Source organism: Phyllostomus hastatus, unplaced genomic scaffold (genome assembly GCF_019186645.2).
Source record: "Phyllostomus hastatus isolate PE091 unplaced genomic scaffold, TTU_PhHast_1.1 phas_scaffold_12, whole genome shotgun sequence".
Lineage (NCBI taxonomy): Eukaryota > Metazoa > Chordata > Mammalia > Chiroptera > Phyllostomidae > Phyllostomus > Phyllostomus hastatus.
In genome coordinates, this window is record NW_025334007.1 from 14,872,267 (window position 1) to 14,897,980 (window position 25,714).

At 36.7% G+C, this 25,714-nt stretch overlaps 1 protein-coding gene across 5 annotated transcripts in view; it reads left to right on the forward strand.

Annotated features, from left to right (window-relative positions):
- Positions 1-23,617, forward strand: part of AP1S2 (adaptor related protein complex 1 subunit sigma 2) — a 28,072-nt gene extending 4,455 nt beyond the window's left edge. Inside the window, exons 3-6 of one of the 5 annotated variants that reach the window (XR_006787682.1) lie at positions 4,903-5,011; positions 5,593-5,730; positions 10,385-10,479; positions 22,393-23,617. Coding sequence is in view for 4 of the 5 variants with exons in the window: in XM_045856012.1 (XP_045711968.1) it covers positions 4,903-5,011; positions 5,593-5,730; positions 17,576-17,625; positions 18,306-18,345 (337 nt within the window). In the remaining variant the exon portion in view is untranslated. Of the gene's footprint in view, positions 1-4,902; positions 5,012-5,592; positions 5,731-10,384; positions 10,480-17,575; positions 17,626-18,305; positions 20,380-21,582; positions 21,592-22,392 lie in introns of those variants that run through there. The other 4 variants (XM_045856013.1, XM_045856012.1, XM_045856014.1 and 1 more) reach the window with 4 other exon arrangements.
- The last annotated feature ends 2,097 nt before the right edge of the window (positions 23,618-25,714 follow it).

Genomic DNA, 25,714 nt, shown 5'->3' on the forward strand with positions numbered 1-25,714 from the left:
GTGAGTAACATGGGGAAGAGGAGAGAGTCACCAGTGCCAAGTGTTACATAAAGTCCAATTAAAGTGAAGAAAGAATCGATGAGATTTTTACCGTGAGCATTTCATAAAATGCCCTGTGTGGGAACATTTTCAGTAGAATAGTAGTCAGAACTCTCAAAGAAGTATGGTGAAGAGGTGAAGACAGTCCACCAGAAAGTGTAGATTGTTTGGGGAGCTCTGCTCTGAAGGACAGAAGAGGGGGTAACCACCCGTAGACCTAGGGTGGGGGACAGGGTTTAAAAAAAAAAAAAGGTATGAGAAACTTAAGCTTATTAGATAGGGGAAGGAGTCCCCCGTGTGGAGGATGCAAATACCAGCAAGGGAATGAATCCCAGGAATGGAGATTCCTGCAGCGGAAGGAAATGGCCTGTTAAATGGAAGAACAGAAAGCTCAAGTTGGTGTTCCTACATGCAGCTTTCGGCCCACCCTTGTTGGGCCATTGTTTTTTCTTTTAAAGGTTATAAAGGCTAATGTAACCTGGCTGCTACTTGCATCAAGCCCCTATAAATAAAAGGTGCACTTAAAAAACCAGCTTTGTTGACATAAAAATGCACATACAAAAGTTAGAATTTAATCATCCCATGCATCCCCTCATTTCATATTGAAAATCTCACCTGTTGTACTAAGGATATATTTATTTGTTGATGTGAACAGGTGACTATCCCTATCCAGCTGGAAGAGAAGATCTTTTAAGTAAAAGAATTACCGCTTAGTTAGCTCCGGAGAAATCTGAACTAGAACTCTGGCTGTCCCCAGATCAGCAAGTGATCTGCCCAGTCTTCCACACGTCCTCTCCCACTTTTCTCCCTCCTGAGCATTTTGCATAACAATCTCCCTCGCCGGAGGGAGTGGTGGGGAGTGAGGATAAAATTAGTATAGCTGAAAAAAAATAACGCGGTCTGGGGACTTGAGTTCTATTTCATTTGTACTACTAGCTAGCTTTATGATTGGGAACAAGTCATTTGGCCTTTGTTTCCTCATCTCTAATATAAACGTTCTTGAGATGCTTTGAAGACAGAACACTGCAGGCTTTTCCTAATTTGAGCCGCATGTTACGGAAGAGGCAATGGATTAAAGTCTTAAAATAAAAAAAATCCATGCATCTCCAAATTACTAACTTGAGAATTTGTCAAAGAGTACTGTACTGATTTTCTTTACCAACAAAAGAATTTTTAAAGACTCCTCGGGCATTGAGAACAGTTTAGCTACATTCACCCACTGTCAGCTGATATTTAGCTGACTGTGGAGAAGTCATGTGTTTTGAATATAAGAATAGGAACTTTCAGATGTTCTCTGAGTGCCAGTAATTAGAGTAGGCCTTAATCCGCTCTGCTAAAAATAACCAAACATACCTTTCTTCTTACTAGTCTACTATTAATTTTACTTCAGGTTTAGACTTACAAATATGCACTAAGAGAACAAAATGAACTCGTTATTCAATTTTTAAAAATCATTTCTAAAAATAGGGAGTAAACTTCACATTCTCTTGGTAATCTTTCACTAAATCAGTATAACAGTTTTTATCTCTCCCAATTCAAACCTGTTAAAATACTGCTTTTAATATGTTTTAATTTTTGCCAGGTGCAGGATTACTTTATTTAATACAGTTCCTGGCTGTAGTTTTTAATTGAAAACTTGGGCTCTGGAGTCAAATCACTTCCTGGGGAGGTTGTTCAATTAAGCCTGGGTTTCTTAAATGCAAGTGATAATGATATCTCTCTGGAAGGGTTGTTGTGAGAATTAAAATGGTAAAAGACAAAAGATGAGGACTCAATGAATGTTACCTGTTCTTATTATGCTTCTATTTCTTCCCTAAGCTCTTTGGAAAGAGGTACCATCTTATAATCCTGATAAGTAGATGTTCACTTACAAGGAAGAATTTATTTAATTTGAAGGCTCTTTTTCCATTTTGAGCTGGTGCAAACATTTAGATAATGTGCTTTAAGATATGTATATATCTATATTACCGGTTGGTGTTTAGACACATCAGTCCTGGTGATACTTAAAATTTATTTCCGAATGACTCATAATTGAGGACCTTAGACTAATGTTTAAGTGATGTTTATTTGTAAGTTAAAGAGACAGTATGGTGGATAAGGAACAAGGATGATGCAAGTATTCGATTACTTACCAGTAACATTGAAAACATCTTTAAATCATTGAGTCCAATTGATGCAATGGATGTATGAAGCAAACAAGACAAAAGGAGGAAAAAAATAACAAATGTGTATTCTCGAGACTTGAAACACCTTTTAACCTATAGAATGTTCCAAAGATTATGTCTGTAAGTGGCTATATGATGTCTTCGTGGAAGACATAGTCATATAGGGAGCTGGAGCTGTGTACTTTATTTGGAAATTATGACAAACGAAAAAGAACTAAGTTTGAAAGGCTCACATCTTTTTAACAGAAGGTAACTGCTCTTGTTTTGCACAAACTAGGCAGATCATTTCTTCTGAAGGTGATGCTGTGTAGTACATTGTATAAAACAATGGCTGCTATTTTATTCACAGCTGAATAAAATGAAAACTTCAGTTAATTGTGGATTCGATCCGATTGGATTTGTTTTAAATTCCTATCTACTGTCAACATACTGGTAGCTGTAGGGTATTACCTGATGAAATTTAGTTTTTTAAAAAAATTATTTTATTGTTGTCCAAGTACAGTTGTCTGCATTTACCCCCGACCACTCTCCCTACATTTAGTTTTAAAAGTCCTTTTGGCCAAATACTTACACTGTATTGATTTAAATATTGCACTTTTACTATTTTTGCATGGGTGGGGGTGCAAAGAATTTGTACATTTTAAAGCTTAGAAAATAAACTGATTCAAGTGAAAAAACAAAAACACCAAAAAAACCTTAAAAGGAATTTTACCTGAAACTATTAGTGAATTCTTTCTAATGGAATCATTTAGCACTCTATTCATGTTCGCTGTGTCTGGTTTTTAATCTACCACTTTTAATATCAGTACCTTTAGTCTTCAGTTGTCTTAATTCAGGGCATCATAACATGTCATTTGTATCAATTTCCCCAAATTCAAAATTCTCTCTGGTGAGCATGGCTCTGGGAGCATGGCGAGTTGTAATATTCCATTGCCTTTGAAACAGATAAACAAAAACAAGTTAGTGCTGGGAGAAAGAGGAAGCTCTCCGCTAAAGCTGGAGGTGGTCCCCTGTCGTGTTCTTCCTGATAAATGAATGCATTTAACTGCCTCCTCTCTAGGACTGCAGGGGACTCAGCATTTTAAATAACTTCCTAAACACAGAAGTCAGGTAGCACGGACACGACGAAAAGTCACGCTGTGTCTGACAAGGGATGTTGGTGTGGTAGGTGGGAAGGTCTGAAGACCGGATTGCTGGTCCCAGTTGGCAGGCCCTGTACTCTTGGGCCTCTCTTCGTCTTCTGGAAGCAAGGACGATGTGGTGCTTGCTGTTGGAAAGCTCAGATCAGATGAAATGTTTTTGATAGTGTTGAAATTAGTAGATTGTTACGTAAATAGTCGTTATTCTTAAACTGAAGAACAGGAAGTCATTGAATCGAGATCGTGTGCGTTTAAATATTTTACGTTAATGCTGTGAGCAGTAATTGCCCATTGTGTTTTCTAAAAATCACTTAGATGCTCAGTGAAAATTACAATCTCAACTGAAATTTGTTTAGACTGCCTGAGATTTTTATTTTTTTTCCAAAAGCCTTAAATAAACTTAAATCATTTAAAAATGCTTTTTTAATACTCCTCAAAGGACCTGGTCACCATTTGCTATGATTTGAACAGTTGTATATTAATAAATGTTGGCTTTCTTTGGTTAAGTATCACTGTGTGCTAAAATCCTAATTTGGAGGAGGATAGGAGTTTTCCAACCTTATTCCTTCTTGAAGGGTGAGAACCTAAAGTTCAACAGGGTAGAACTTGGAAATTTTGAGGCCAGGCGTCTGTTTCCTCTGTTCTCTTCCTCTACCTTCTATGATAACTTGGAGCTGTTGTTTTTTTTCTTGGGGTCTATTCCACAATCCTAGAAGCCTCCTTTTTAAAAATAACAGTTTTATGCTGTTAGAAAAGATACTGATTCCCTGTGAGGGTGGGAGTTTGTGACCTGGAGAGGCTAGGAAAGGGGTTTCAAGGGCTCAATTATCTGCTTCTTGATCTGGGTGCTGGTACACAGTTAGGCTCACTTTGAAAACTCATTAAGCTGCTCTGGCTGGTGTGGCTCAGTGGATTGAGTGCCGGCCTGCTAGCCAAGAGGTAGCCAGTTGGATTCCCAGTAGGGGCACATGCCTGGGTTGCAGGGCAGGTCGCTGGTGGGGGACGCACAAGAGGCAACCATACAGTGAGGTTTCCTTTCTTTCTCCCTCCCTTCCCCTCTCTAAAAAACGGATACATAAACTCTTTTTTTTTAAGAAGCTACACATTTATGACTTGTTCTTTGTGTGTATATTACACTTCAATAAAACATTCTAGAACATTGACTTCATGTTGACAATACTTTCGATAACTCCTTCAGTTAGAGAGTTTATTTTCTTTGTTTACTTGTAGTTTGAATTAGTCATACAGTGCATTTTATTTTAATGAAGCATCAGAACAACCTGAGTCATTTATGTTTTAGAATCTATAGAAAGGAAGAATAGTTACTCTTTCTAGATGTATGATTGAATGATTTTTTTTCTTTTTTGCTTGCCTATGTTTTTCTAAATTTCTCTTATACGTTTATTGCTTTTGTAACCTAGGAGAAAAATGATCTGTACTGTTGAAAAAAAGGAAATCAATTGTATAAACATGGTGTCTTTCACAAGAGGATATGAAAATATATTTAAGGAACCATGATTATAGGGTAAAATGTTTTTCACGTTTGCTTTTTGTTTCAGATACGCTAGTCTGTATTTTTGCTGTGCTATTGAGGATCAGGACAATGAACTCATTACCCTGGAAATAATTCATCGTTATGTGGAATTACTTGACAAGTATTTTGGCAGTGTGAGTAATATTTTGTTTTAGGGAATTGAGTGCCACAGTTTTGTTGTTTAAATTTTTTCTATAACAAGTTTATTATGTGATTGTCTTGGATTCTGGCTATTTGAAATTAACTGTGGGAGGGGGAAAGAGTGACTATTTTTTGTCAGCGTGCCTAGTCAATCGGTTAACTGCCAAAATTGCTTGACCTCACAGACCTACGCATTTAATTATGGTGGCGAGAGCGAGGTTCAAAATAGTGGAATAGAAAGGAGTCCAACTGTAAAGCGTAATATTCTAGATTTTAGATTTTGTTGGCAGTTATAATCTCACTACCCAGGAAGGAGGTATTTTCAAAGATCCGTTTTTATGGGTAGAAAAGGTATGTGTTGGGAGCTTGTGCGGTTGGGTCTTAGTGTGAGGGCATTGTGTTTTCAAGTACTTGACATTTGAAAATTCAGCTGACTAAATCAGTGATGCTTGGCAAGATTGCCCTTTTTGGAAAGAATTTAGATAGATTCACTTTGGTCAGATTTATTCACTACCTGATAGTTGAGAGGTACCTTTTGCTTTTTGTTATTATTATTTTTGTGTTTGTTTTTCAGGTGTGTGAACTTGATATCATCTTTAATTTTGAGAAGGCTTATTTTATTTTGGATGAGTTTCTTTTGGGAGGGGAAGTTCAGGAGACATCCAAGAAAAATGTCCTTAAAGCAATTGAGCAGGCTGATCTACTGCAGGAGGTAAGCTTGGCGTCCTCCAGACACTAGCATGTTTTGCTCTTCTTCGGAAGTGTCAGTCATCTTCCGTCATTCTTACAGTTGCAGAAATTACTCTGAAGCATGCTTGGCATGGGGTGTCCGTGTTCAGTTTATTGATTGGAATATGTGTCAGTCACGTCAACTCCATTATCTACGGATGGATCATTGACTTTGAAGATGGTCTGTCTTATTTATTGATGGTCCATTTTGGACCCCAAAACACTACAGTCTAAATCTCTAGAGGACAGACTACTTTAAAAAGGGCAAAGATTCAACAAAAGTTAACGGTAATTTGAGAACTCTCCATCCATTGTTCTGAATTACGTAAGATAACTCCTTTTCTCCTTAATGTAGATAATCAGGAGTTGACCAAGATTATGGCATTTTCATTCCCAATTTTATTTTCACCTCATGTCCATTAAGTGCAAATGTAACCAAGCAAATAATAGTGTTATAATTATACTTTTTGTAGAACCCTCTAGTTTTGTGTTAGAAAAACTAACTAAAAGGTATTTTCACTTTTCCTTGATCTTAGGTAACAAACCGTGTTCTGTCAAATGACTGATTACATTCTTATATTCCCTTGATATCACTAGAGTCGTTAATAAACCTCCTTCCCTTTCTAACTTCTGCAGTTCTTCTGGGTTAATTGTATATTTGATGCCTCCATACCTTTGATTTCTAAAATTTAAAGCTTCATAGATAAGGCTACCTTTTTCTAAAAACTTAATGATACCTTACTTCGGGTACCAAGTTGAATTATGCTTTAGCGATAATTGTTTTAATTAAAGTTTATAGCATAAGAAGGGGGACTAGTCAATATAAAAAATATAGTATGTTTTCATTAAGGTAAGTGCTTTTTTATTTTATTAAAGGAAGCCTTAAATCCCTCCCCTTTGGCAGTCATCAACTGTTCTCTATGTGTATGGATGTTTTGTTTTGTTTTGTTTATTCATTTGTTTTGTTTAAATCCAATTTTTTAGCACTTCTGTTGGGAAGAAGAGTACATCTCTTCTCTGTTATAACTTCTTAACCATTGGCCTCTGTAGGGACAGGGAGGTGCTGCCTGTAATCCCTCTGCGATATTCACTGACTGGGTCACTTGTAGGGATTGCTCAAAGTTGGGATGACATCATCTGGGCCATACATCCATAAATTATGAGAGAGTGCATTGTACATGTAGTGATCTTGAGTTACCAAGACAATGGTTAAGTACCTGCAAAGGTGAAGCATTTTGTTGGCTGCCCTGATGCCATTCGCTGTTCAGCAGGGAATTGAGCTTAGCCCCTTTTCCGCATGTGTAGTTTACTGCGGTGGTTTATTAATTGATTGCAAACATGTCATTGGGGAGAATTTTTTTTACACATCAGATAGGCTGACTACAGGCTCATAGTCCTCTCTGTAACGTTGGTTTTAAAGTTATCAGCTCCTTGTTTTGCTGTTCACTAATTAGACTTTTCTAAAAATCAAGTCAAAAGCAGAATCAGGAATTGGGAATTTTCCATATTTGTCCCTTCCCTGGATCACTTTTATATTGCATTATGGTGGAATTATAGTCTGTTCTATCAGATCCTGGTATTTCCTCCAAGTTCATTTCCTAATTAATTGCATTTGCCTTAAAACATTTCTAAAAGTATTGAAGCTCAACTTTTAATTTTAATGTTTTTTTTTTTTTCTGGAGAGTTATATTTAGGGTACTACTGATATCTCCTTGTGTCTAGATTGCTTTGAAAACTTGACTGGGAGCTCTGACCAATGTGGCTCAATTGGCTGGGTGTCGTCCTACAAAGCCAAAGATTGCTGGTTCGATTCCCAGTCAGGGCACATACCTGTGTTGTGGGCTTGGTTCCTGGGTTCTCTCACATGGATCTGTCTTTCTATTCTTCTCTCTCCCTTCCTCTCTAAAAGCAATGAGAAAAATGCCATCAGGTGAAGATTAAAAAGAAAAGAAAAAACTACTGGGGAATTTGGTAGGCTTTGTAGTATGACAAACATGCTGAGTTCACTTCATAGCATGTATTGTGAGTATTTAATGTGCTAGGGGATAGAAAAGTTACTACAGGTTCATATTTATTTGTGAGATACTGTGTGTGTGTGTGTATACTCCTGCTATTGAAGTATTATCATAGTAAGTAATGTCTCCCTTTTTGGAGTAGTATTTTTATATCTTTAGCTGGGAAGGTAGGAATGGAGAGAGAATCATAGGATATCTATGATTCTGATCTTATCTCACACTAGTTTAAAAAAATTGACCATTCATAACAGTTCCTTGTTTTTAGAAGAGAGCTTTGGCCCTATATCTCATCAGTGACTACCTTTACATTGTTTTGTACATAAACCAAAATGATAATACATTAAGACATTTTCTATTCAGTGGTCTGAGTGAACCATTTTTCTTAATTTAACCATTTAGTTCTCGGAAGGCAGAAGTGGCTGGTCCCTTATGAATTTAGAGGGAGTTATAATACATTGCAGGTTCAGGCCTTTATGAAGCCAAGCTAGCCTGTATGTGGCAGTAAGGCTTTAGGTTAACAGGCTAACCTGTTATTCAGGTTATTCACCAACACACTGTCACATGAACTCCGGGGATGACAAGGTACTTGTTTCCTAAGACGCATTTATTTATAAGTTGATACATGAATCATGATTACACCTCTGGAAGAATATTTGAGTATTTTGTTCATATAATAGATGGTGGGATAAGACGAGAAAAAGCATCCCACAAACTACTAAAAAAAGTTCGTGTGTGGACACCATGACAACAAAAGAGAACTATGATGATAGCTAATGTTTATTGAGCACCTAGATAGGAGGCATCCTTGCTGATCTTCAGGATGCCCCGAGAAAGCATCATGAGAGCCTTTGTAACAAAGGAAGTAGAGGCTCAGTGAGGCCCTAGGTAGCAGTTGCAAAACCAGGATTCCAAACCCAGGTCTCCGAGACTCCCAGAGCTGTGTGAAATCTGAAACACTGCTCTTACTGCTCCCCAACCCCCTACTTGTGTATTGTGTTGATATGTGTATTTTAACATTCTGTTTTAGATACCAACTTCTGTGTTTCTCAGTAGTATAGTTAAAAAAAAACAAAAAACTGTCGTTCTCCTGGAGGTTTCTTTGTATTGAACAGAATAGATTTCCTAAGGCTGATAGCCATCTTTTACTTTTTGGACTAGAAATTTTCATTTTCCAAATTATCCATAGTTGGAATTTTTTAATTGTATATATAGATATAAATCATGTATTTCAAATTATTTTTTGTTGGATTTTTCAAAACACCAAGATCTGTAGTAGCTTTTCTGGTCTTATAATTTGGGATAAGTATTCACTTGGTCTCTGTCATGAAATGATTTTGCTGGTAAAATTGTAAATATAATTGTAAAGATACTTATCTAAATGCAGCCTTAAATTTGTAAAAGTTCTAGTTAATTAATGTTTACCTAGTTTTTCATGTACAGCTTACCCTGAACAACGTGGGTTTGAACTGTGCAGGTGCACTTAAACGCAGATTTTTTATTTCGATAAATACCAGTACTATTTTCGACCCTCCGATGGGGAGTCTGGCTGCAGAGGCTGACTGTGTGCAGTAAACTACATCATTTTAAATAAGGACTTGACCATCCTCAGATCTGGGGTATCCACAGGGATCTTGGAATGAATTCCCCGAGGATACTGAGGGACAACTTAAGTTGTTTTGGGGGAGTTATACTTAGATTTTCGGGTGCATGGTGTTGCTGGCTCCGACACCATCACCTGTATACTGGGTTGTTCAAGGGTCAGCTGTCTTGTGATTTTTCTTTTCAGTGTCAGGTTTTTTGCTTGAAAGGTGGCTTTGAATTTATAATGAAAATATCTGTTGGCTTAAAGATACATGCAAATCACACAATGATTTTGATTTTAGGCCTTTTAACATTTGTACAGTATACATTTCTATCCTTAAGAATGTTTGTTTTCTTCAGAACAATTTCTTTCAAGTTTCCCTTTTACCCATTAGTGTAAATGTCATGTAGTTTGTTTAGGTAATCCTTGTTTTCTGTAGGTAATCCTTCATTTTATCAGCAAACAGGGCAGACAGTAGTTGCTAAAGTAGATTTTCTATTAGCATCTAATAGTAATGAGACCTTAACATAACTGTCTACTCAATAATCATTAAAATATCAGACAGTGATTATGTAGTAAAGATATCTTTTATTTTACTTAATTACTTGGTAAACAAGGGTTTTCGTTTTGACATTTCTAGATCGAACTCTTTATTCTTTTTGGTATTCGTTTGTATGAATACATAATTAGATTTGAGGGTAAAGCCCAGAAAAAATCTGTCCATTATTCAATTTTTAATATTTGTCTTAATTTAAAACATTTTATTAACATGCCACTGATACTTAACTTGATTCGTAAAAAATTAAAGTGCAACATGCTGAGATTACTAAACTGACATTCTTTGCTGTAGTTGGAACACGTCTCCCCCCACACACCACTTGAGTACCTATTTTCAGCTAGTCTTTTTTGGGGGGGAGCGTGCAAGGGGGAGTGTCGCAGTTGGATTTCTTTTATACACATATATAACAAAGGAATATAGAGTGTATTTTCTTTGTGAAGTAAGGCACTTAACAGTTTTTCTTTGCTCCTTAATTTTATAGAGCCAGAATGAAGAATGGGGAGGTTTGTCTGAGGATATCTTATGATAAAGAACAGTTTAAGACTTTAGTCCCTTTGAGCCCCAACTTATTTATTGGTAACTACTACATTTACCATTTTTGTGGCATGGATACAATGGGGTGTTATGCAAAGACTATTGCACGTGAGATGATACCAAGTCCTCACTTGATTCTGTGAAGATCAAGTAGTTAACTACTGGGCTTTGGGCTTTAACCCTCAGCTGTGGATGCATGACGGTGTTGATCAGTGCTTTCTGAGATGCATCAGCCTTTCTTTTTTATACTAATAGCATCGTTTTGAAGTGTGGGCCCTTCCTTTTGAGGTTTGTTTGCTTTTGCTGTTGTTTCTCACTAAAGCAATCTGAGAAATGAAAATAAGTGAGGTAGCAAGCATTACACTCATGAATTTGTTTCTACTTCAATATGATCCTCTTTATGAACGGATTTACTGGAGTTGCTATTGTTAATCTGCCTCGTCTAGACAGTGCTGCTGAAACTGGTTTCTTTTAGTTCTGGGGCTACATGATCTATCCTAATACTATGCAGTATCTTTGTAGAAATAGTAATCTGTCGGACTGCAAGGTAACAGTCTTAATAGACAAACTGATTTCTTTAAAAAATAAATCTTTTGTAATTTAAAATTATTTTAATAAGTATTTCTTGAGATATTTAAAACTCGTGTCTTTTAAAACTTTTAATAAATTTTAGTGTTTTTTTTTTTTTTAATTAAGATCTTGGTAATTAAGAATATTTGGACATGCTAGTGAAACTCAAGAATCTTACATTGTTTTAAAACAGATGCTGCCCTGGTTGGTGTGGCTCAGTGGATTGACCGCCAGCCTGCAAACCACAGGGGCCCTGGTTCAATTCCCAGTCTGGCCACATGCCTGGGTTGTGGGTTGGGGTCCCTGTAGTGGAGGCATGAGAGGCAACCACACATTGATGTTTCTCTCTCTCTCTCTTTCTTCTCCCTTTCCCCTCTCTAAAAATAAAATAAAAAAAATAAAACAGATGCTTTCAAATACATAAAATATCATTTAACAGGAAAAAGTATTTTGATACAAATCCTCTTAGACAAACTCCTATAATTCCTTTGCAGTGACCACTGCTTATGTTAAAGCCTTTAAGCCTAAACCCTTTACTTTTAAATTGGGTTGAAAGTTAACCAGGCTGTAGTCTTTTATGCCAGCATATTTTAATTTTTTTTTTAGGTAAACCTGATTGGAGTCTGCTAGAACAAATTCTGGATAAGTGAGGTTTGGTTACATTAATGTTTGAAATGGACAATGCAGAAGGGTAGATACGGGGCGGGGGCGGGGGGGGGGGACACAAGGGAGAACAAATCTTGCCTGTCACCTTACATTTAATAAGAAACAATTTGGCCAATGTCCCTGGTCACTGGTTTTTAGGTTGTAATCATTTTGCTGTATGTTTATATATTTTGTTTTGTTTTGCTTTAGTTTCCCATTTTATTTATTTTTCTTTTTATTAATGTTCAAATACAGTTGTCTCCATTGTCCCATCACCACTTTCCCCCACCTCCCACCCCCAATTCTACCCCTTTGGCTTTGTCCATGGGTCCTTTATACATGTTCCTTGATGACCCTTCCCCTCCTTTCCCCTATTATCTCCCTCCCCCTCCCCTCTGGTTACTGTTTGTTCTTTATTTCCATGTCTCTTTATTTGTCTGCTTTTCAGAATTTTGAGGATCCCCCTCCCTGGTGTTTGATTTTAACTCATTCTGAGCCAACTTTTGCTACTCCGGGCTATTTGTAATAAGGAAAAGTTGGAATAACTGAAAAGATTCAGTAACTGTAAATCTGATTTTCAAAAGCATTTCATAAGAACCCACAGTAATAAGTACATTTTATATCACCATAGTTACATATAGATACACCAAAAAAAACTTGTGTTAAATAATATATTCTTATTTTGCAATCTCACATTTTCTATTCTGTTCTTCCTGTTTTCCATGCTGATCCTCATTTACTAAATTGCTTGCATGAGCCCTAGGATCGGGGCCTGCAAAAGGGCATACTGTTAGCTGTGGTGACGATTTTTTTCTTCACAAAGTACTTTCTGGAAAATTTTAGGCTTCAGGTTCTTTTTAGCTCTGCTGATACATTCTTTTTCATTTGTTTCTTCTGTTTCTTCTGTTGCCTTTTTAAAACAATAAAAATTCCCATTATAGGAAAATTAACAAATACAGGCAAGCACAGTGGGACATAATCTTACCCGCCAACCAGAGACAATGAGATTTACTCATTAGTTCTCAGCTGGGGTGGCGGGGGTACTTGTGCCTCCTCGGGGGGCACTTGGCAGTGTCTGGACACATTTTTGACTGTCACAACTGGCGGGGGTGTGCTACTGGCATCTAGTAGGTTAAGACCGAAGATGCTGCTAAGCATCCAGCAGTGATGAGGACAGCCCTCCCATGCCCAGGAATTATTATCTAGCCTGGAGTGTCAACAGTGCTGAAGCTGAGAAATCCTGGGTTAATTTAATACCATGCAACATATAAAGAATCCATTTATAGATCACATTTACATTAAAGACTGCTACATCTTGTCAGTATAATACAAGGTGGGGCAAAAGTAGGTTTACAATTGTTTGTATGGAAAATAATACACTAATTAATAAATACTAGTACGGTAAACTGTTGCGTGCTCAGCGCAGTAAACCTACTTTGTACCCAACCCTGTATATAGTCCAGTGTATAAATGGATAGATAGAAATGAATCGGAGTAGGAGAGGAAAGACAAGGGGGAAAAAAAGCCTAAATATTAGGAAAGGAGGACAAACATCCTTAGGAACACGTAAATTCCTGGAAAAATTACCTCTGATTCACTAAAATTATTTTTACTCAATAACTACTGCCTGGGGAGATAATCTATGGTTGACTTCAGCATGTAACCCACAACAAAGCTTGTGGGATGTCACTATATAATTTAATTTCCTCAGCAACCACCAAATCTGTTAACATCTATTAAGGTAATTGAGTTTTTACCAGGAAACAGAATTGAATATATCCTCCAGGCAGTTAGAACACTTGAATTTTCTGCCCATTTCCTCATCCACCTTAGGGATTTGATAATTTCTTAAAGGAGGAATAGTTTAAATGGTCCGAATTTGCATATACAGATTTATTGTGTAAAGATTTGTTGTTGGGATTTTTTTTGGTGGCATGGGGGGGTGCCCAATTAGCCTTAAAGAATTTACTCAATAAAGATATTTAGAGTTTGAATATTTGAAATTCAGTGATTCCTGGAAGTCTCTTGTTTGGAAAATTGTGATTAAATTTAGGACATTTCAAGTTATGATCCAAATGGAAGATCACAGCAAATACCTGCCTGTAAAAGAAATGAGATCAGTTTCTATGTAATGATATGGAAAAGATACTTAAGGTATGTTAAGTGAGAAAAAATTTAGGAGCCAGCCCAGACCAGTGTGGCTCAGTGGGTTGGGTGTCTTCCCGCGAACCAAAAGGTCGCCCCTTTGAGTCAGGGCACAGGTCTGTGTTGCGGGCCAAGTCTCTGGTTTGCGGCATGCAAGAGGCAACCAGTCGTTGTTTCTCTCCCTCTCTTCCTCCCTTCCCCTCTGTCTAAAAATAAATAAAATCTTTATTTAAAAAAAAAGATTTAGGAGCCAGACATTAACTTAATGGCATTAATTCTGAAAATGTTTGAGGACCCCCCCCTTCTAGAAGTGAAAAATAAGCATGTATTATAAGTACATTTAAAAGTATAAAATTTTCTAATTTATAATTTTTTAAATGAACACTGTGTGAATGGAAGAGTATACATTGTGTTACTCCATCAGGTAAAACTTAGAGTAGCTGTTGCTAAAAAGAAAGTTTCAGCATGTACAGTGAAGCATTTGTCTTACCATTTTACCATTTCCACCACCTGGAGCAATTACTGTTCTTGGCACTCGTTACTAATTTAATGTAAAAAACAAAAATCACTTGACTTTCCTAGTGCCTCACAATTGGTTGTGAAACAGCACTGACACTGTGAGCCTTGTCATCTAAAAGATACTTAAAAAGTGCTTTCAATTCTCCTTTCCATTCATTGCTAATAATGGATCTCAGTGAGTTTGCATACTTTCTGGCTCTCTAGCCCTTTGGCCTTCAGCACAGGGAATAGGGTTCCAGAGTTAGTAAGGACTTTGCCACAGAATTCAGTGAGGGGTAATCAAAAGAACCACTGTATCTCTAGAACGTGAAGGACAAAGGACACTACTTTATATGCAAGGAATGAATGAAGCCCCTTTGCAAGAAAAAGTGGAATAGAGCTGTAACTTCAAATTACACTTATTTATTTTTTACTAAATGTGAATTATTTTCTCTGACTACATTGTGTACTAGAAAGAGGAAATCGGAGACTAGGTTTTCAATTTTAGATTCACTACCGCGAGTTTACCTAAGCGATTCTCATAGCAATAGGACTTAAGCCTTCAGATAATGGCTAGCTTACCAGTTTTCCCACATCATTTTGCATCGTATCACCCTTGTATGGTGAATGCCTGGGAATTTTTAAGGTAATGAGTTTGTCTTTTTTAAGGAACGTGGGTGATTTTGAGAACAGGTGTAACTCCATTCCTCAAAATGTTTGTTATCCTACACTTCGCACTACATCTGGTCCTTTTTGTAGGGGGTGAGAAAAAGATTATTCTTAGTATGGAGGAAAGTCGAACATAAGCGTACTAAGGAGAAGGAACTAATGCAGAGAGTGATGAAAACCAGTAATAGGATAAAGGGAAAGGACCTATATTGAGGATGAATGGGAACGGAATCAAACATTGGTCTTGGGCAAGATGAGTTTTTCCCCCTTTCTTGAGGAAATAATGTTGGGAAAGCTGTAGATTTTTTTCCTCATGGGCTGGGCGAGTGAAGTTGAGAGTGTTGTCATTTTCTTGGCTTTGAGAAGCTGCACGAGCTAGCGGAGAGCTGCCGGGAACTGAGGAGGAAAGGAAGAGGTGGCGAGCTTGAGGGAAATGTGAGGCTCTGGAATGCACTTAACAGGGAGCGAATCAGTGATGAGCACAAGGATTGGCCAGGATTGAAGGCCCATTTCAGATTGAAAATGATAAATGCCTAATCGTTATTCAAAAACTAGCTCTCCAAGAGTCTGTACTAAGGGAAACTTGTGATTTGTATATTTGTAATATCACTAGAATAAAAATGTTTTTCTATTTTTATTCTGGCCCACATTCCCACGTAATCTGCACCACTGATGTTTTAGTGTATCTAAAAACTCAGTTTCCTGGGTGGTAGAAGATAGCAGGTCCAGTTCTGCACAGGGCCCCTTGTTTGTAATTGAGACAGTTTACTCTCTCACCTTCCTCGTTCTAAATACAATTATTCCATGATTCTTAAGAGGTACTGGTGGTACAGGGCCCAGAATACTAGAGTTATGTTTAATACTTGGGTAATTATGTGCATATCTATCATTTAGTTAAAAATCGATCTTAGCCCTGGACAGCATGGCTCAGTTGGTTGGAGCATCATCCCATAAACCAAAAGGGTTGAAGGTTCAATTCCCGCTCAGGGCACATACCTGGGTTGCAGGTTCTGTCCGTAGTCGGGGCACATGCAAGAGGCAGTGGATCGATGTTTCTCTCCCCCTCTCCCTTCCCCTCTCTAAACTCAATAAACATGGTGAAATCAACCTTAAATATTGTTTATAGCATAACATTTTCAGGCCTATCAGTCTAAACTGGGAAGTTATTTAAAATATGTTATAGCACCCTGGCTGGTTTGGCCCAGTGGGTTGAGCAAACAGCCTGAAAACTGGTTCGGTTCCCGGTCAGGGCACATGCCTGGGTTGCAGGCTGGGTACCCAGTTGATGTTTCTCTCTCACATCAATATTTCTCTCCCTCTCTCCCTTTCTTCCCATCTCTCTAAAAATAAATAAATAAAATCTTAAAAAAATAAAATCTAGCAACTTAAAAGTAGTAAAAGAATACATTTATTTTTTAGGGTTTTTCTCAGAGGATGTTTTCCCAATACAGTGTTTTCTCTCTATGAAGACTGTTCTTCATAATTGATGAATGCTAATTTCTTGTTCAAGTACAATCTGGATCATTGGCTGTAAAAAATAGTGTGGTTTGTCATCAACCATTTCCTAAGAGGAGTGGAAGGTCTACCACCCTTGAGAAATGTTCCTATAGAATTATTTATTCTCTTTCATAGTTAAGTCTCCTCTGGGGAGGAATGGCTGTGTACTCAGCCCTATTTGGGAAACTTCTTTTAACGGGCATATGCTCTCTATGGTGTAAAATTAAGAGAGAAAAGGATTAAAAGCTATAATATTAATGCTCAAAGATTTGGTATTATATAGGTGAAAGATTATTTGACAGACTTAAACTTTTCTTATTCTCTCTCCAGAAAATAGAATGAATGTGTATCACCACAAGAGTTGCATGAGGTGTAAGAAAGCATACTAGAATACGTGCTGGAATACTGACATGCATCAAAATGTAGTAGGATATATAATTTAGTTTGTAATTAAAAGTTTGTTAAGTTTATTATTTATGGTTTAGCATTACCTGAAAAGTCTAATTACATTAAATCCCAAGGGATAGTCCCAATTACTTCATTTAACTGATAATATTGAATTTTGCTCTTGTAATGACCCATGATTTATTTTGTGTTACACAGAAAATGCTTAAAGTGGTTCATTGACAAAAAGTATTATTAAATACTGTGACTCACTGATGCCATTGATACAGATATAGAATTCCCCGTGGAAAATGAGCTTCTAGAAGAAATGAAGCATTTGGAGGTTTAATTTATTATAATTATTTTAACTTGCTGCTTGCTTCATTCCACTATAATCTATTCTGGGTGGGAAAAAATGGAAATTACCTCTTTAAACTGTTTAGGAATTACCCGAGGAGTGTAATTTAAATGGCTTTTCTCTTCAGATACTTTTGTTTTTAATGGTTATTTTATAAGAATCTGTTTCTTATTTTACTGGGACAGTTTACATGATTTTGTAGTCTATCATTTTAAAGCACCAAGCTGAATAAATACTGAAATGAGGATATTTTTAAAGCTCTCAAATAAGCAGTTTTAGACTTTAAAAATTTTTGAGTGCACAAGCCTTTTGGTGGGGGTATTATCCCACGGGTCCTCTTCTCAGGAAATCTGCACATAATTTTGCCTCTAGTTTCAGGAGGTTCTTGGAGTCCCTAGAAATTCATCTCCGGACACTCTAAGGTCAGTTTAAAACCTCCCCTCAGGTTACCTCACTGATGTGAGAAACATCTTTTTAGATACATCTGTAGGTACAGATACAGATCTGTTTGGACAGTTCTTTAAAGGATTGTTTAATAAGAAATATATTCCTAGACTCAGAGGCAGTCTTTTGGTGTGCATGTGTGTGTGTTTAAGCTAAGGGAACCGCTAAAAACATCTGTTGCTACTTAAAATACCAGATGGGTGACTACTTTTTCACTTTTTCTTGGGAAAGATTTTCCTTTAAGATCCTGTAAAACAGTTTATGGCTGTCTTAGGATGTAATGATTTTCATTGAGGGATTAAATTCTTTGACTTAGTGTAACAGAATCCTGATGAACTTGAACATGCTGGTGGGAGGGAGTATTCTGCTCGAATTTTCAGTTAACTCAGCATTGACCAGATGACTTACACTGAAAATATTGTAGGATTCTCTAGGATGTAGGTCATTTTGATTTTACATATAAATATGGTCAAGTTAATAAAAAAAGAATCTGAACTCCTTCTGGGCATTGTTTAGAAGTTAAAATATTCAGCCATAACCAAACAACAAAAACAAAAATTTGTTTCATTTAAGTCTTCTTTACTGTACACTAGGCCTTCTAGAAATCTGATTGTTAGTTTGTATACTGTGTATAAGAACATATGCATTTCTTTTGTAGCCACGTCATGAATATTTTAATGTCCCAGTGTACTAAATGACTCCTCGACGCGTATGCAGTCTCACAGAGGAAATAGAAAGCTGATATACTTATGAAAGAAAATATCCTCAGCTTGGTGACCATCTTATAATAATAGAATGTTTCAGAATCAGTACCTTTACAATTGTAATTGTTTCCTGTTCTTAGTCCTCTTTTCTGTTTTATTTTCATTCTATATGTGATCTTGATGTAGCTTACTCCTGCTTGCAGCTAGCTTAATTTCTTCTGAAAAAATGTGACCTATGAATGTTTTCGTAATATTTCATCTTAAACACATCCATGTCACTTGTGAACCGTTTGTGATTAATCTTGTAAGAGGCAAACCTAGCCATTGTTACAGTGTTTGCCAAAGAAAATACAGCTGAAATGCTAGGTTTCAATAAGCAGTGCCATAATATATAGTGTGGTTTGGTCTTCAAATGTTGGGGGGGGGGGGACTATATTTAGTGCGACTATATTATAGTCTGTATGAGCTAATGTGTTTTAATGTATCACATTACAAGTGTGTTCGGAAATACTAGTAAAATCTACAATTACATCATTTAAGGTAAAAGATGCACAGTTTTTAAGAAATTTGTAATGCCACATTTATTGAATCACATGTGTGCTGTATAATACCAAACAATCCCTTTAAGAACTATCAGAAAGCTATGTCAGAAAAATCTCACCTGCAATATCTGATAGTAAGTAACCCTTTCAAAATATTCCTACTGAGTTTCTATAGTCAGATTCGAATGTTTGAATAGGTTTAAATACTTATATCATACCGGTTATGGTTTTATCTTATTGTCTTCATTTAAAATACTTAATGATTTGTTAACTATGGTTTTATATTTCTGAATATTAAAACCTTTCATATTGATCATTATTGTGTATACTTTTAGTAAAACATGCAACATACTTGATTATAAAAGGAAAGTACCAAATAACTCATTATTTATACCTAGAGAGTGTAAAGCCTGAGTTCAGTAAGCTGTCATTAAACAGTAAATTCAAGACGCTTACACTGGCTTGCCACCGAAAGAAGACCTATGAAAATGTGTGTGAGGCAGGCATGCAAAGCAGTGCTCACCATTCACCATAGCACCTGGATGGGCTAGCAAATGAATTTAGCATTATACATTGAAAGCGTTGCAAAACATTGGTCTTTCATTTCCATTTTCCCCCTCCATCCCGCTCCCTGCCCTGTAATGTATTATTTACCTGGTTTTAATGCTGCATAAATATGCATTGTCTCATGCCTGTTTGTTCTGGATGCTGTGTGTTGAGCTGTTGTAACAAGATGTTGCTTGTTTTGTTTTCTGTATACAGCTGCTTGCTTTGAATTAGTAGATTCTGAAATAGCATTCCTTGCATGTCTGAAATAAAAATATTGCATGTACTTTGTCTCATGTGAATGACTTTTTCTTCTCCATCGCTTTTGATAATGTATTTCACATTTTAGTTTTTCCAGATAATGTTTTTAGTTGTGGTAAACAAAAACAAAAACACGTAACAGAATTTACCAGCTTAACCCTTTTTAAGTGCACAGTTCAGTAGTGTTGAGCATATTCGCATTGTTGTGACAAATCTCCAGAAATTTTCATCTTGCAAAACCGAAACTCTGTACCCATTAAACAACTCTCCATTTCCCTCTTCCCCTAGCCCTTGGGTAACCACCATTCTACTTTCTATGTATTTATGAATTTGACTCTTGGGTAATGGTTTTCCTAGGCAATTTTGAGCTACAGTTTCAGTGTGAACATGTGAAAATTACACTTTATGTTATAAACACAATTTGAAAAAAACTACTGTACTATCTGTACAAATCTCAAAGGAATAAAATGTGTAAATAACTCTGGGTCTTTTTAAAAAGACAAGTGTTTTAAATAATGCATATTTGAAACGCAACATGGTTCTCCTGAAGAAATGCAATGTAAGATTGATTGGCATAGGCAGCGAGCACATAGAAGAAATCAGCTCCAGAGAGTAGGATTGTGGACATTTTTACATGGGTAAGCTTAAGACTGTTCAATGTATAGAACTTGATGTAGGCAACCTTTTAATTAATACACTGAAATTGTATGGTATTTTTAAAAGTATTTAACATTAAATGAAGAGGGTTTTAAAATTGTTTTATTTTACTACGTATGTGATTCAGTGTATTTAATGTTTAAGGCTAGACATTAAAAATGAAAGAGACTGGCTGGCTTACATCACTCCTGGGAGTATTATATCATTTCCATTGGACTTTCTTTCAAAATTATACCATGACAACTGAGACATGCAAATAGAATAGTATGAGGAATCCTCATGTATATACGTCATTCAGCTTCAATAACCATCAGCTCAGTACTCTGATTTGATTACTAATTTCATCAGCCACCACCATCCCATTTTGCCTCAGTATTTTAGAGCAAGCCCTAGACATCATATCATTTCATCTTTAAAACTAAAGTATGTATCCCTAAAACATTAAGTACCACATCCCATGAAATTAATGGTAATTGTGGTTCAGTTTTTCATAAAACAACCTGCCTCCTTAGTGTAGCAGTCACTGCATCACTCATAATCTGAAAAATATATTTTTAGAATTGGTTCGTCAAAACCAGATTCCAAACAAGGCTCACATTATATGTAGCTGATGTCTCTTAAGCCTCTCTTCGTTTTTCACAGCTCCTCTGCTTTCTCCCCCTCGCCTTTTTGTTGTTAACTGAGTCACCTGTGCTGTAAAATTCCCTCCATTCTGTATTTGGCTCATTGCAGTCTTGTGGCGATGTTGAACTTGTTTTCTTACCGTCCATATTTATTTAGATCCGTACTCTGGCTAGGTTGAGGTTCAAGTTTGGGGGGCAAGAATACTTCATAAAAAATAGCCTATGTCACCAAGGCTGATTTTTACCCATTTTCATTAGTATACAAACATACTAAAAGGTCATTATATGAACTTTATATATAGAGTTGCTTTACAGGACTTCATTTACTACTAACTGCTCAGTAACTCCATTTAGATTGCAACTGTGTAATGCTAACAGCCAACAGATTTGGAGCAATTTTGTGAGTTGGGTACTAAGCCTTATCCCTTAATCTCTGTACATGAAGGTAAGTACAATGATCCTTGTTTTCCCAATGAGGAAACAGACCATAGCGTTTAAGTGTGACTTAGATTATTCTATGTAGTGCTTAACATACAATTCAATATTATGGACTTAAGGTTTAATGTATTTTTTCCCCTTGTTTTGTGCTTTACCACAATCAGGATGCAAAAGTAAGTTAATTTATTATTGGATACTAAAAATTACATTGTTTTCCTTCATTAAAATATACTATGCCTTTTAATTACAAAATTGTTGCTAGTAATACCTGAAATTTGAACAACTTGGTCCCTTTTTATTTTGTGAAGTGCAAAATCAGCCACTTCGGGAAATTTTTAAATAATTTTTTTCTAGATACATGCCTGCTTTGTCTTCCTTTGATGTTTCAAGTTAGTATTGGTTGTTACATAGGACAAAAATATCTTTTATCCCAGAGCATTCTTTATGTACGTTACCTCCACTGAAGCCATTGGTTGCCCTGGGAAGGTCTGGGGAGGTAAGTTTCTGAAGCCTTGCTGCTGGGACAAAAATGGAGTAAAAACTCAGAGGAAGACATTTCTCTAAATACATGTGACGGCCCCCTCCCCAAAGCACAGAAATCAAAATTATGTGAAGAATCAGGAGAATTCAGAGTTTCCCATTTTTGTTTACGGGAGGTTTTGAATTTTAACACCAAGAGAACCTTTCCTGGAGGCAGGCAACGATTCCGTAAATCGCCTGTGGGTTTGGCTGCTTTCTGTGTTACAGCAAGTGTCCAGCACACAGGTCAGTAGGCAACAGATATTTAATGCATGCTGAAAACATCCTGTGGCTCCCACACAAAACCAGAAATAACCACTGGCTTGCAGTAGTGGAGTCCGCCCATACCACTGAACTGCTCGCTGCCGCCCTGAAACTTGCACGTCCTTCTGTGTCAGTTTCACCTTCTCCAGCCGCGCAGGTCTGCTCACCAGTCTCACATTTTCCCTCCACAGGAAGCCGAAACCCCACGTAGTGTTCTTGAAGAGATTGGACTGACATAACTCTCCTCCCTTGTTGATGACTTCTTGTGGCATTTCACACACTGTAGATGGTCACTGCCTTCATGTCCATGTTAGCTAATGGTGTAAGATGACGTCTTATCAGTATTAACTGTTACGCTAAGCTGCTTCATTCAGGCCTACACAATTTTTTTTTTTGAAAGGGAACTTTGGTTAACCATAACTTAGGAGACATAAACATGAATTTGAGTGATACAGAAAAAGAAAGGTACCTGGATACCATAAGTGTTATAGGTCTGTTTCTCTTAATCTGATTATATCTATGAAAATGACAATCAGGCAATATACATTTATTAAATACTGTCTTTGGCAAAGGAAACTTATGAAACCAAAGATCAGTACACTTCAGTTTATATGAGAATAAAGGGAATTGGCATCACATATCAAATGAATAAAAATCGAACTCTTACGTTGAAACTTTAAAAGCCAAATTATACCAAAGACCCTTACTGGAAACTACACACCTGGAAACAAAGGGAAAACACATGACTAAATTGGAATTTTGTTTACACTAAAAATTATTTCTTTGGCATTCCAAAGGTGGGATGAACACAGATTGACTATTTCATAATAGCATGTTATTTTTAAGGCTAAGTAATTGACTCCTGAGATAAATTTTGGGTGGTAATCATTTAGCCCTTTCACTGGATTGTTTTTGATGTCCCCAAATGGAAATGTTGATTTACCAGGAAATCTTCATGACAGTCTTACAGAAAATGAGTTCCTCGCTTCACAAAGCATATTGCCTAAGTCGTTTAAAGCACTAACATTCCTTCTGGGGTGCTTGTTGCAGCCAAATTTACTTCGCTCACCCTTATTGCTTCCCTCCACTTAGAAGTGCCGCAAACTTTAGGGGCAGCTTCCTGCCCTTCCATAGCATTCTCTAGTTATGGGAAATCTTATAGAAATAAAAACATATTTCATATAAAAGTGAGAGCTGAGTGAGGTCAAATGGCATTAGTGGGCCCTATATTTTTAAAAGCTGCATCAATGTCACTTTTATACATATTCCATAGGTAAACATCCTCACAGTTTACACTTTCATTTGTACCTGCTGGGCTGGATTAAGCTTTGTTGTGATTGTGACCAATATTCAGGCCACGTGTGCACTGTCTTATCCCATTGCCAATTAGTTGTAATAAATGTTCAATGTACACCACTGTAGTGTGTTTTTATCTCTTTCTAAAAGCTTGTCAAACTATGGAGAGCTGCTAACAGAAGAATTTTAACTTTTTTTTCTCAGTAAAATGTTGAAAATTCACTTCCATTTGAATGTGGTGGTTGTTAAAAGCACACACATACTTCAAGTCTATTAAAAAATAATGTGGATTCCATGCTACTGAGAGCTTATCTACACATTTATTTTCAATCAATAAATGCTGCTTTTAAAACCTGATGCACTTGACTTTTCTAGTCTTTCTGAACCAGCAACTCGACTGCAGGTACTCAAAGGTATTCCAAATCGAGTGGATCCCCCCATGAACTGGAGGCGGCAGCACACTCACCGAACGGGCTGACTTTGCCATCTAGTGTCTCATCAGCAAATGCAAGCTTAGTTAAGGGACCTCCTATGGACTACAGATCAGAAATGTTACAAAACTGAAATGATGTCTAAGACGAGGAAACAACTACCATGAAATGAAGTTGCTAGTCTGCTGGAAGAAAAGGAGAGTTGCAGCTGGAAAGAGCTTCCAACACACTGAAAACAAGCCTATGGCCTGCGGGCAATGTAGTTGGAATGTTTGAAGCATAAGTAGTCATCAGGTTATAAGTTTAAAAAACATTAATAAATTTAAGTTTGAGATGGACATTTGTCAGGATAATGAACCAGTCAGTGGTTTAAAAATTGCTGCTTCTCTCCCCTCCATAGCACACGCACTGCCCATTAACACTTGGGAAAGTCACCAACATCTCATAATAACCTTGAGCACAAGCTGGTATTTATCCTCCATGACATTTCCCCCTCCGCGATCTACTAGACTATTCAACTTTGAGTAACTTGGCTGTCCTTAGGAAAGTATTGAAAAATATTGAATTTAGTGATAATTATTTAGCATTAGTGAATCCTGTAGATAATTACAGAAAATTTTCAGTCATTTTAGGGCATTGAAAGCTGGAACAAATCAATTTTTAAAATGTATCCTGGACCACACACTTCCTTTTATAGACTACTGATTAAAGGATTCATTTTCAACAGAGATCACTCAGAAGTCCCAGTCTTGAAATTACTATTCCTATTTGTTACCTTCACTATTTTGTGTGTCCTTAAATCTCTATTTCCAAATCTCCAAGTCGCCAAATTCCATATACTCTGAAATTCAAGATCTCTAAGGAGGTTAGGAGGAAAGGAGGTTAATAAGCAAATTAAAAATTAATGAGGAAGCATGACAGCGTTTTTTATGCTCTGAAATCTAAGAACAGTATTTTATCTTAAGCATTTTAAATAGAATGTTCTCTAACCACTTTACCAGAATTGCTGTAACACCAGGCATATTACGTGGCAATGACCTGTATATAAAGAACTCTCCATTACACTATAAAAAAGAACACCCTAATGGGAAACCTCTAGCCAAGGAAGGACTGGAAATGTGGGGTAGGAGGGAGGGGAAAAATTGACTACCCTTTAGTTCTTTAAAACGGAGAGACTGAATTTTACCATAAAAAAAGGTATTCAGCTATTGTATGTAGAAAAATCCAATAGATTACTAATAAAGGACAAACAACCAAATTTAATGGCCACTAAATGTAGAAAACTCTTTGAGTTAGCCAATGGATGCAAATAGTTAAAACACAAAATTTCCCAAATTAGCAAAGAGAAAAGTGATGTGGGGTGTAGGAATAGCAACATTTATTACTGACAATGGTTTTATAGCTTTTCTCAAGGGCAATTTGGAAATACTTCAGTATTTATATGTCTTGATGTAATTTGTGTTCAGGAAATACAATCAGAGGTGTATGAAAGTGAGGAAAATGCACCACAGGGTTGTTTGTTCACAGCGCAGGGTTCTTTAATAGAGTTAAAATAAGTTAAAATCCAACAAGAGGGATATAGTTGAATAAATTGATAGATCCACACTATCCAGTGAGTAAAAATAACATTAAGAATAGGGTTTGAAGAAAATATGACAATATTTGGTGTGAGAAAAAGCATATTCAACTGCAGACATTTCTGTAAAAAAATGGTTACACACCCATAGGAAAAGAAAAAAGACTAAAGTAATGCTCCAGTGTTAAGTGATTTTTTTTATTTATTTTA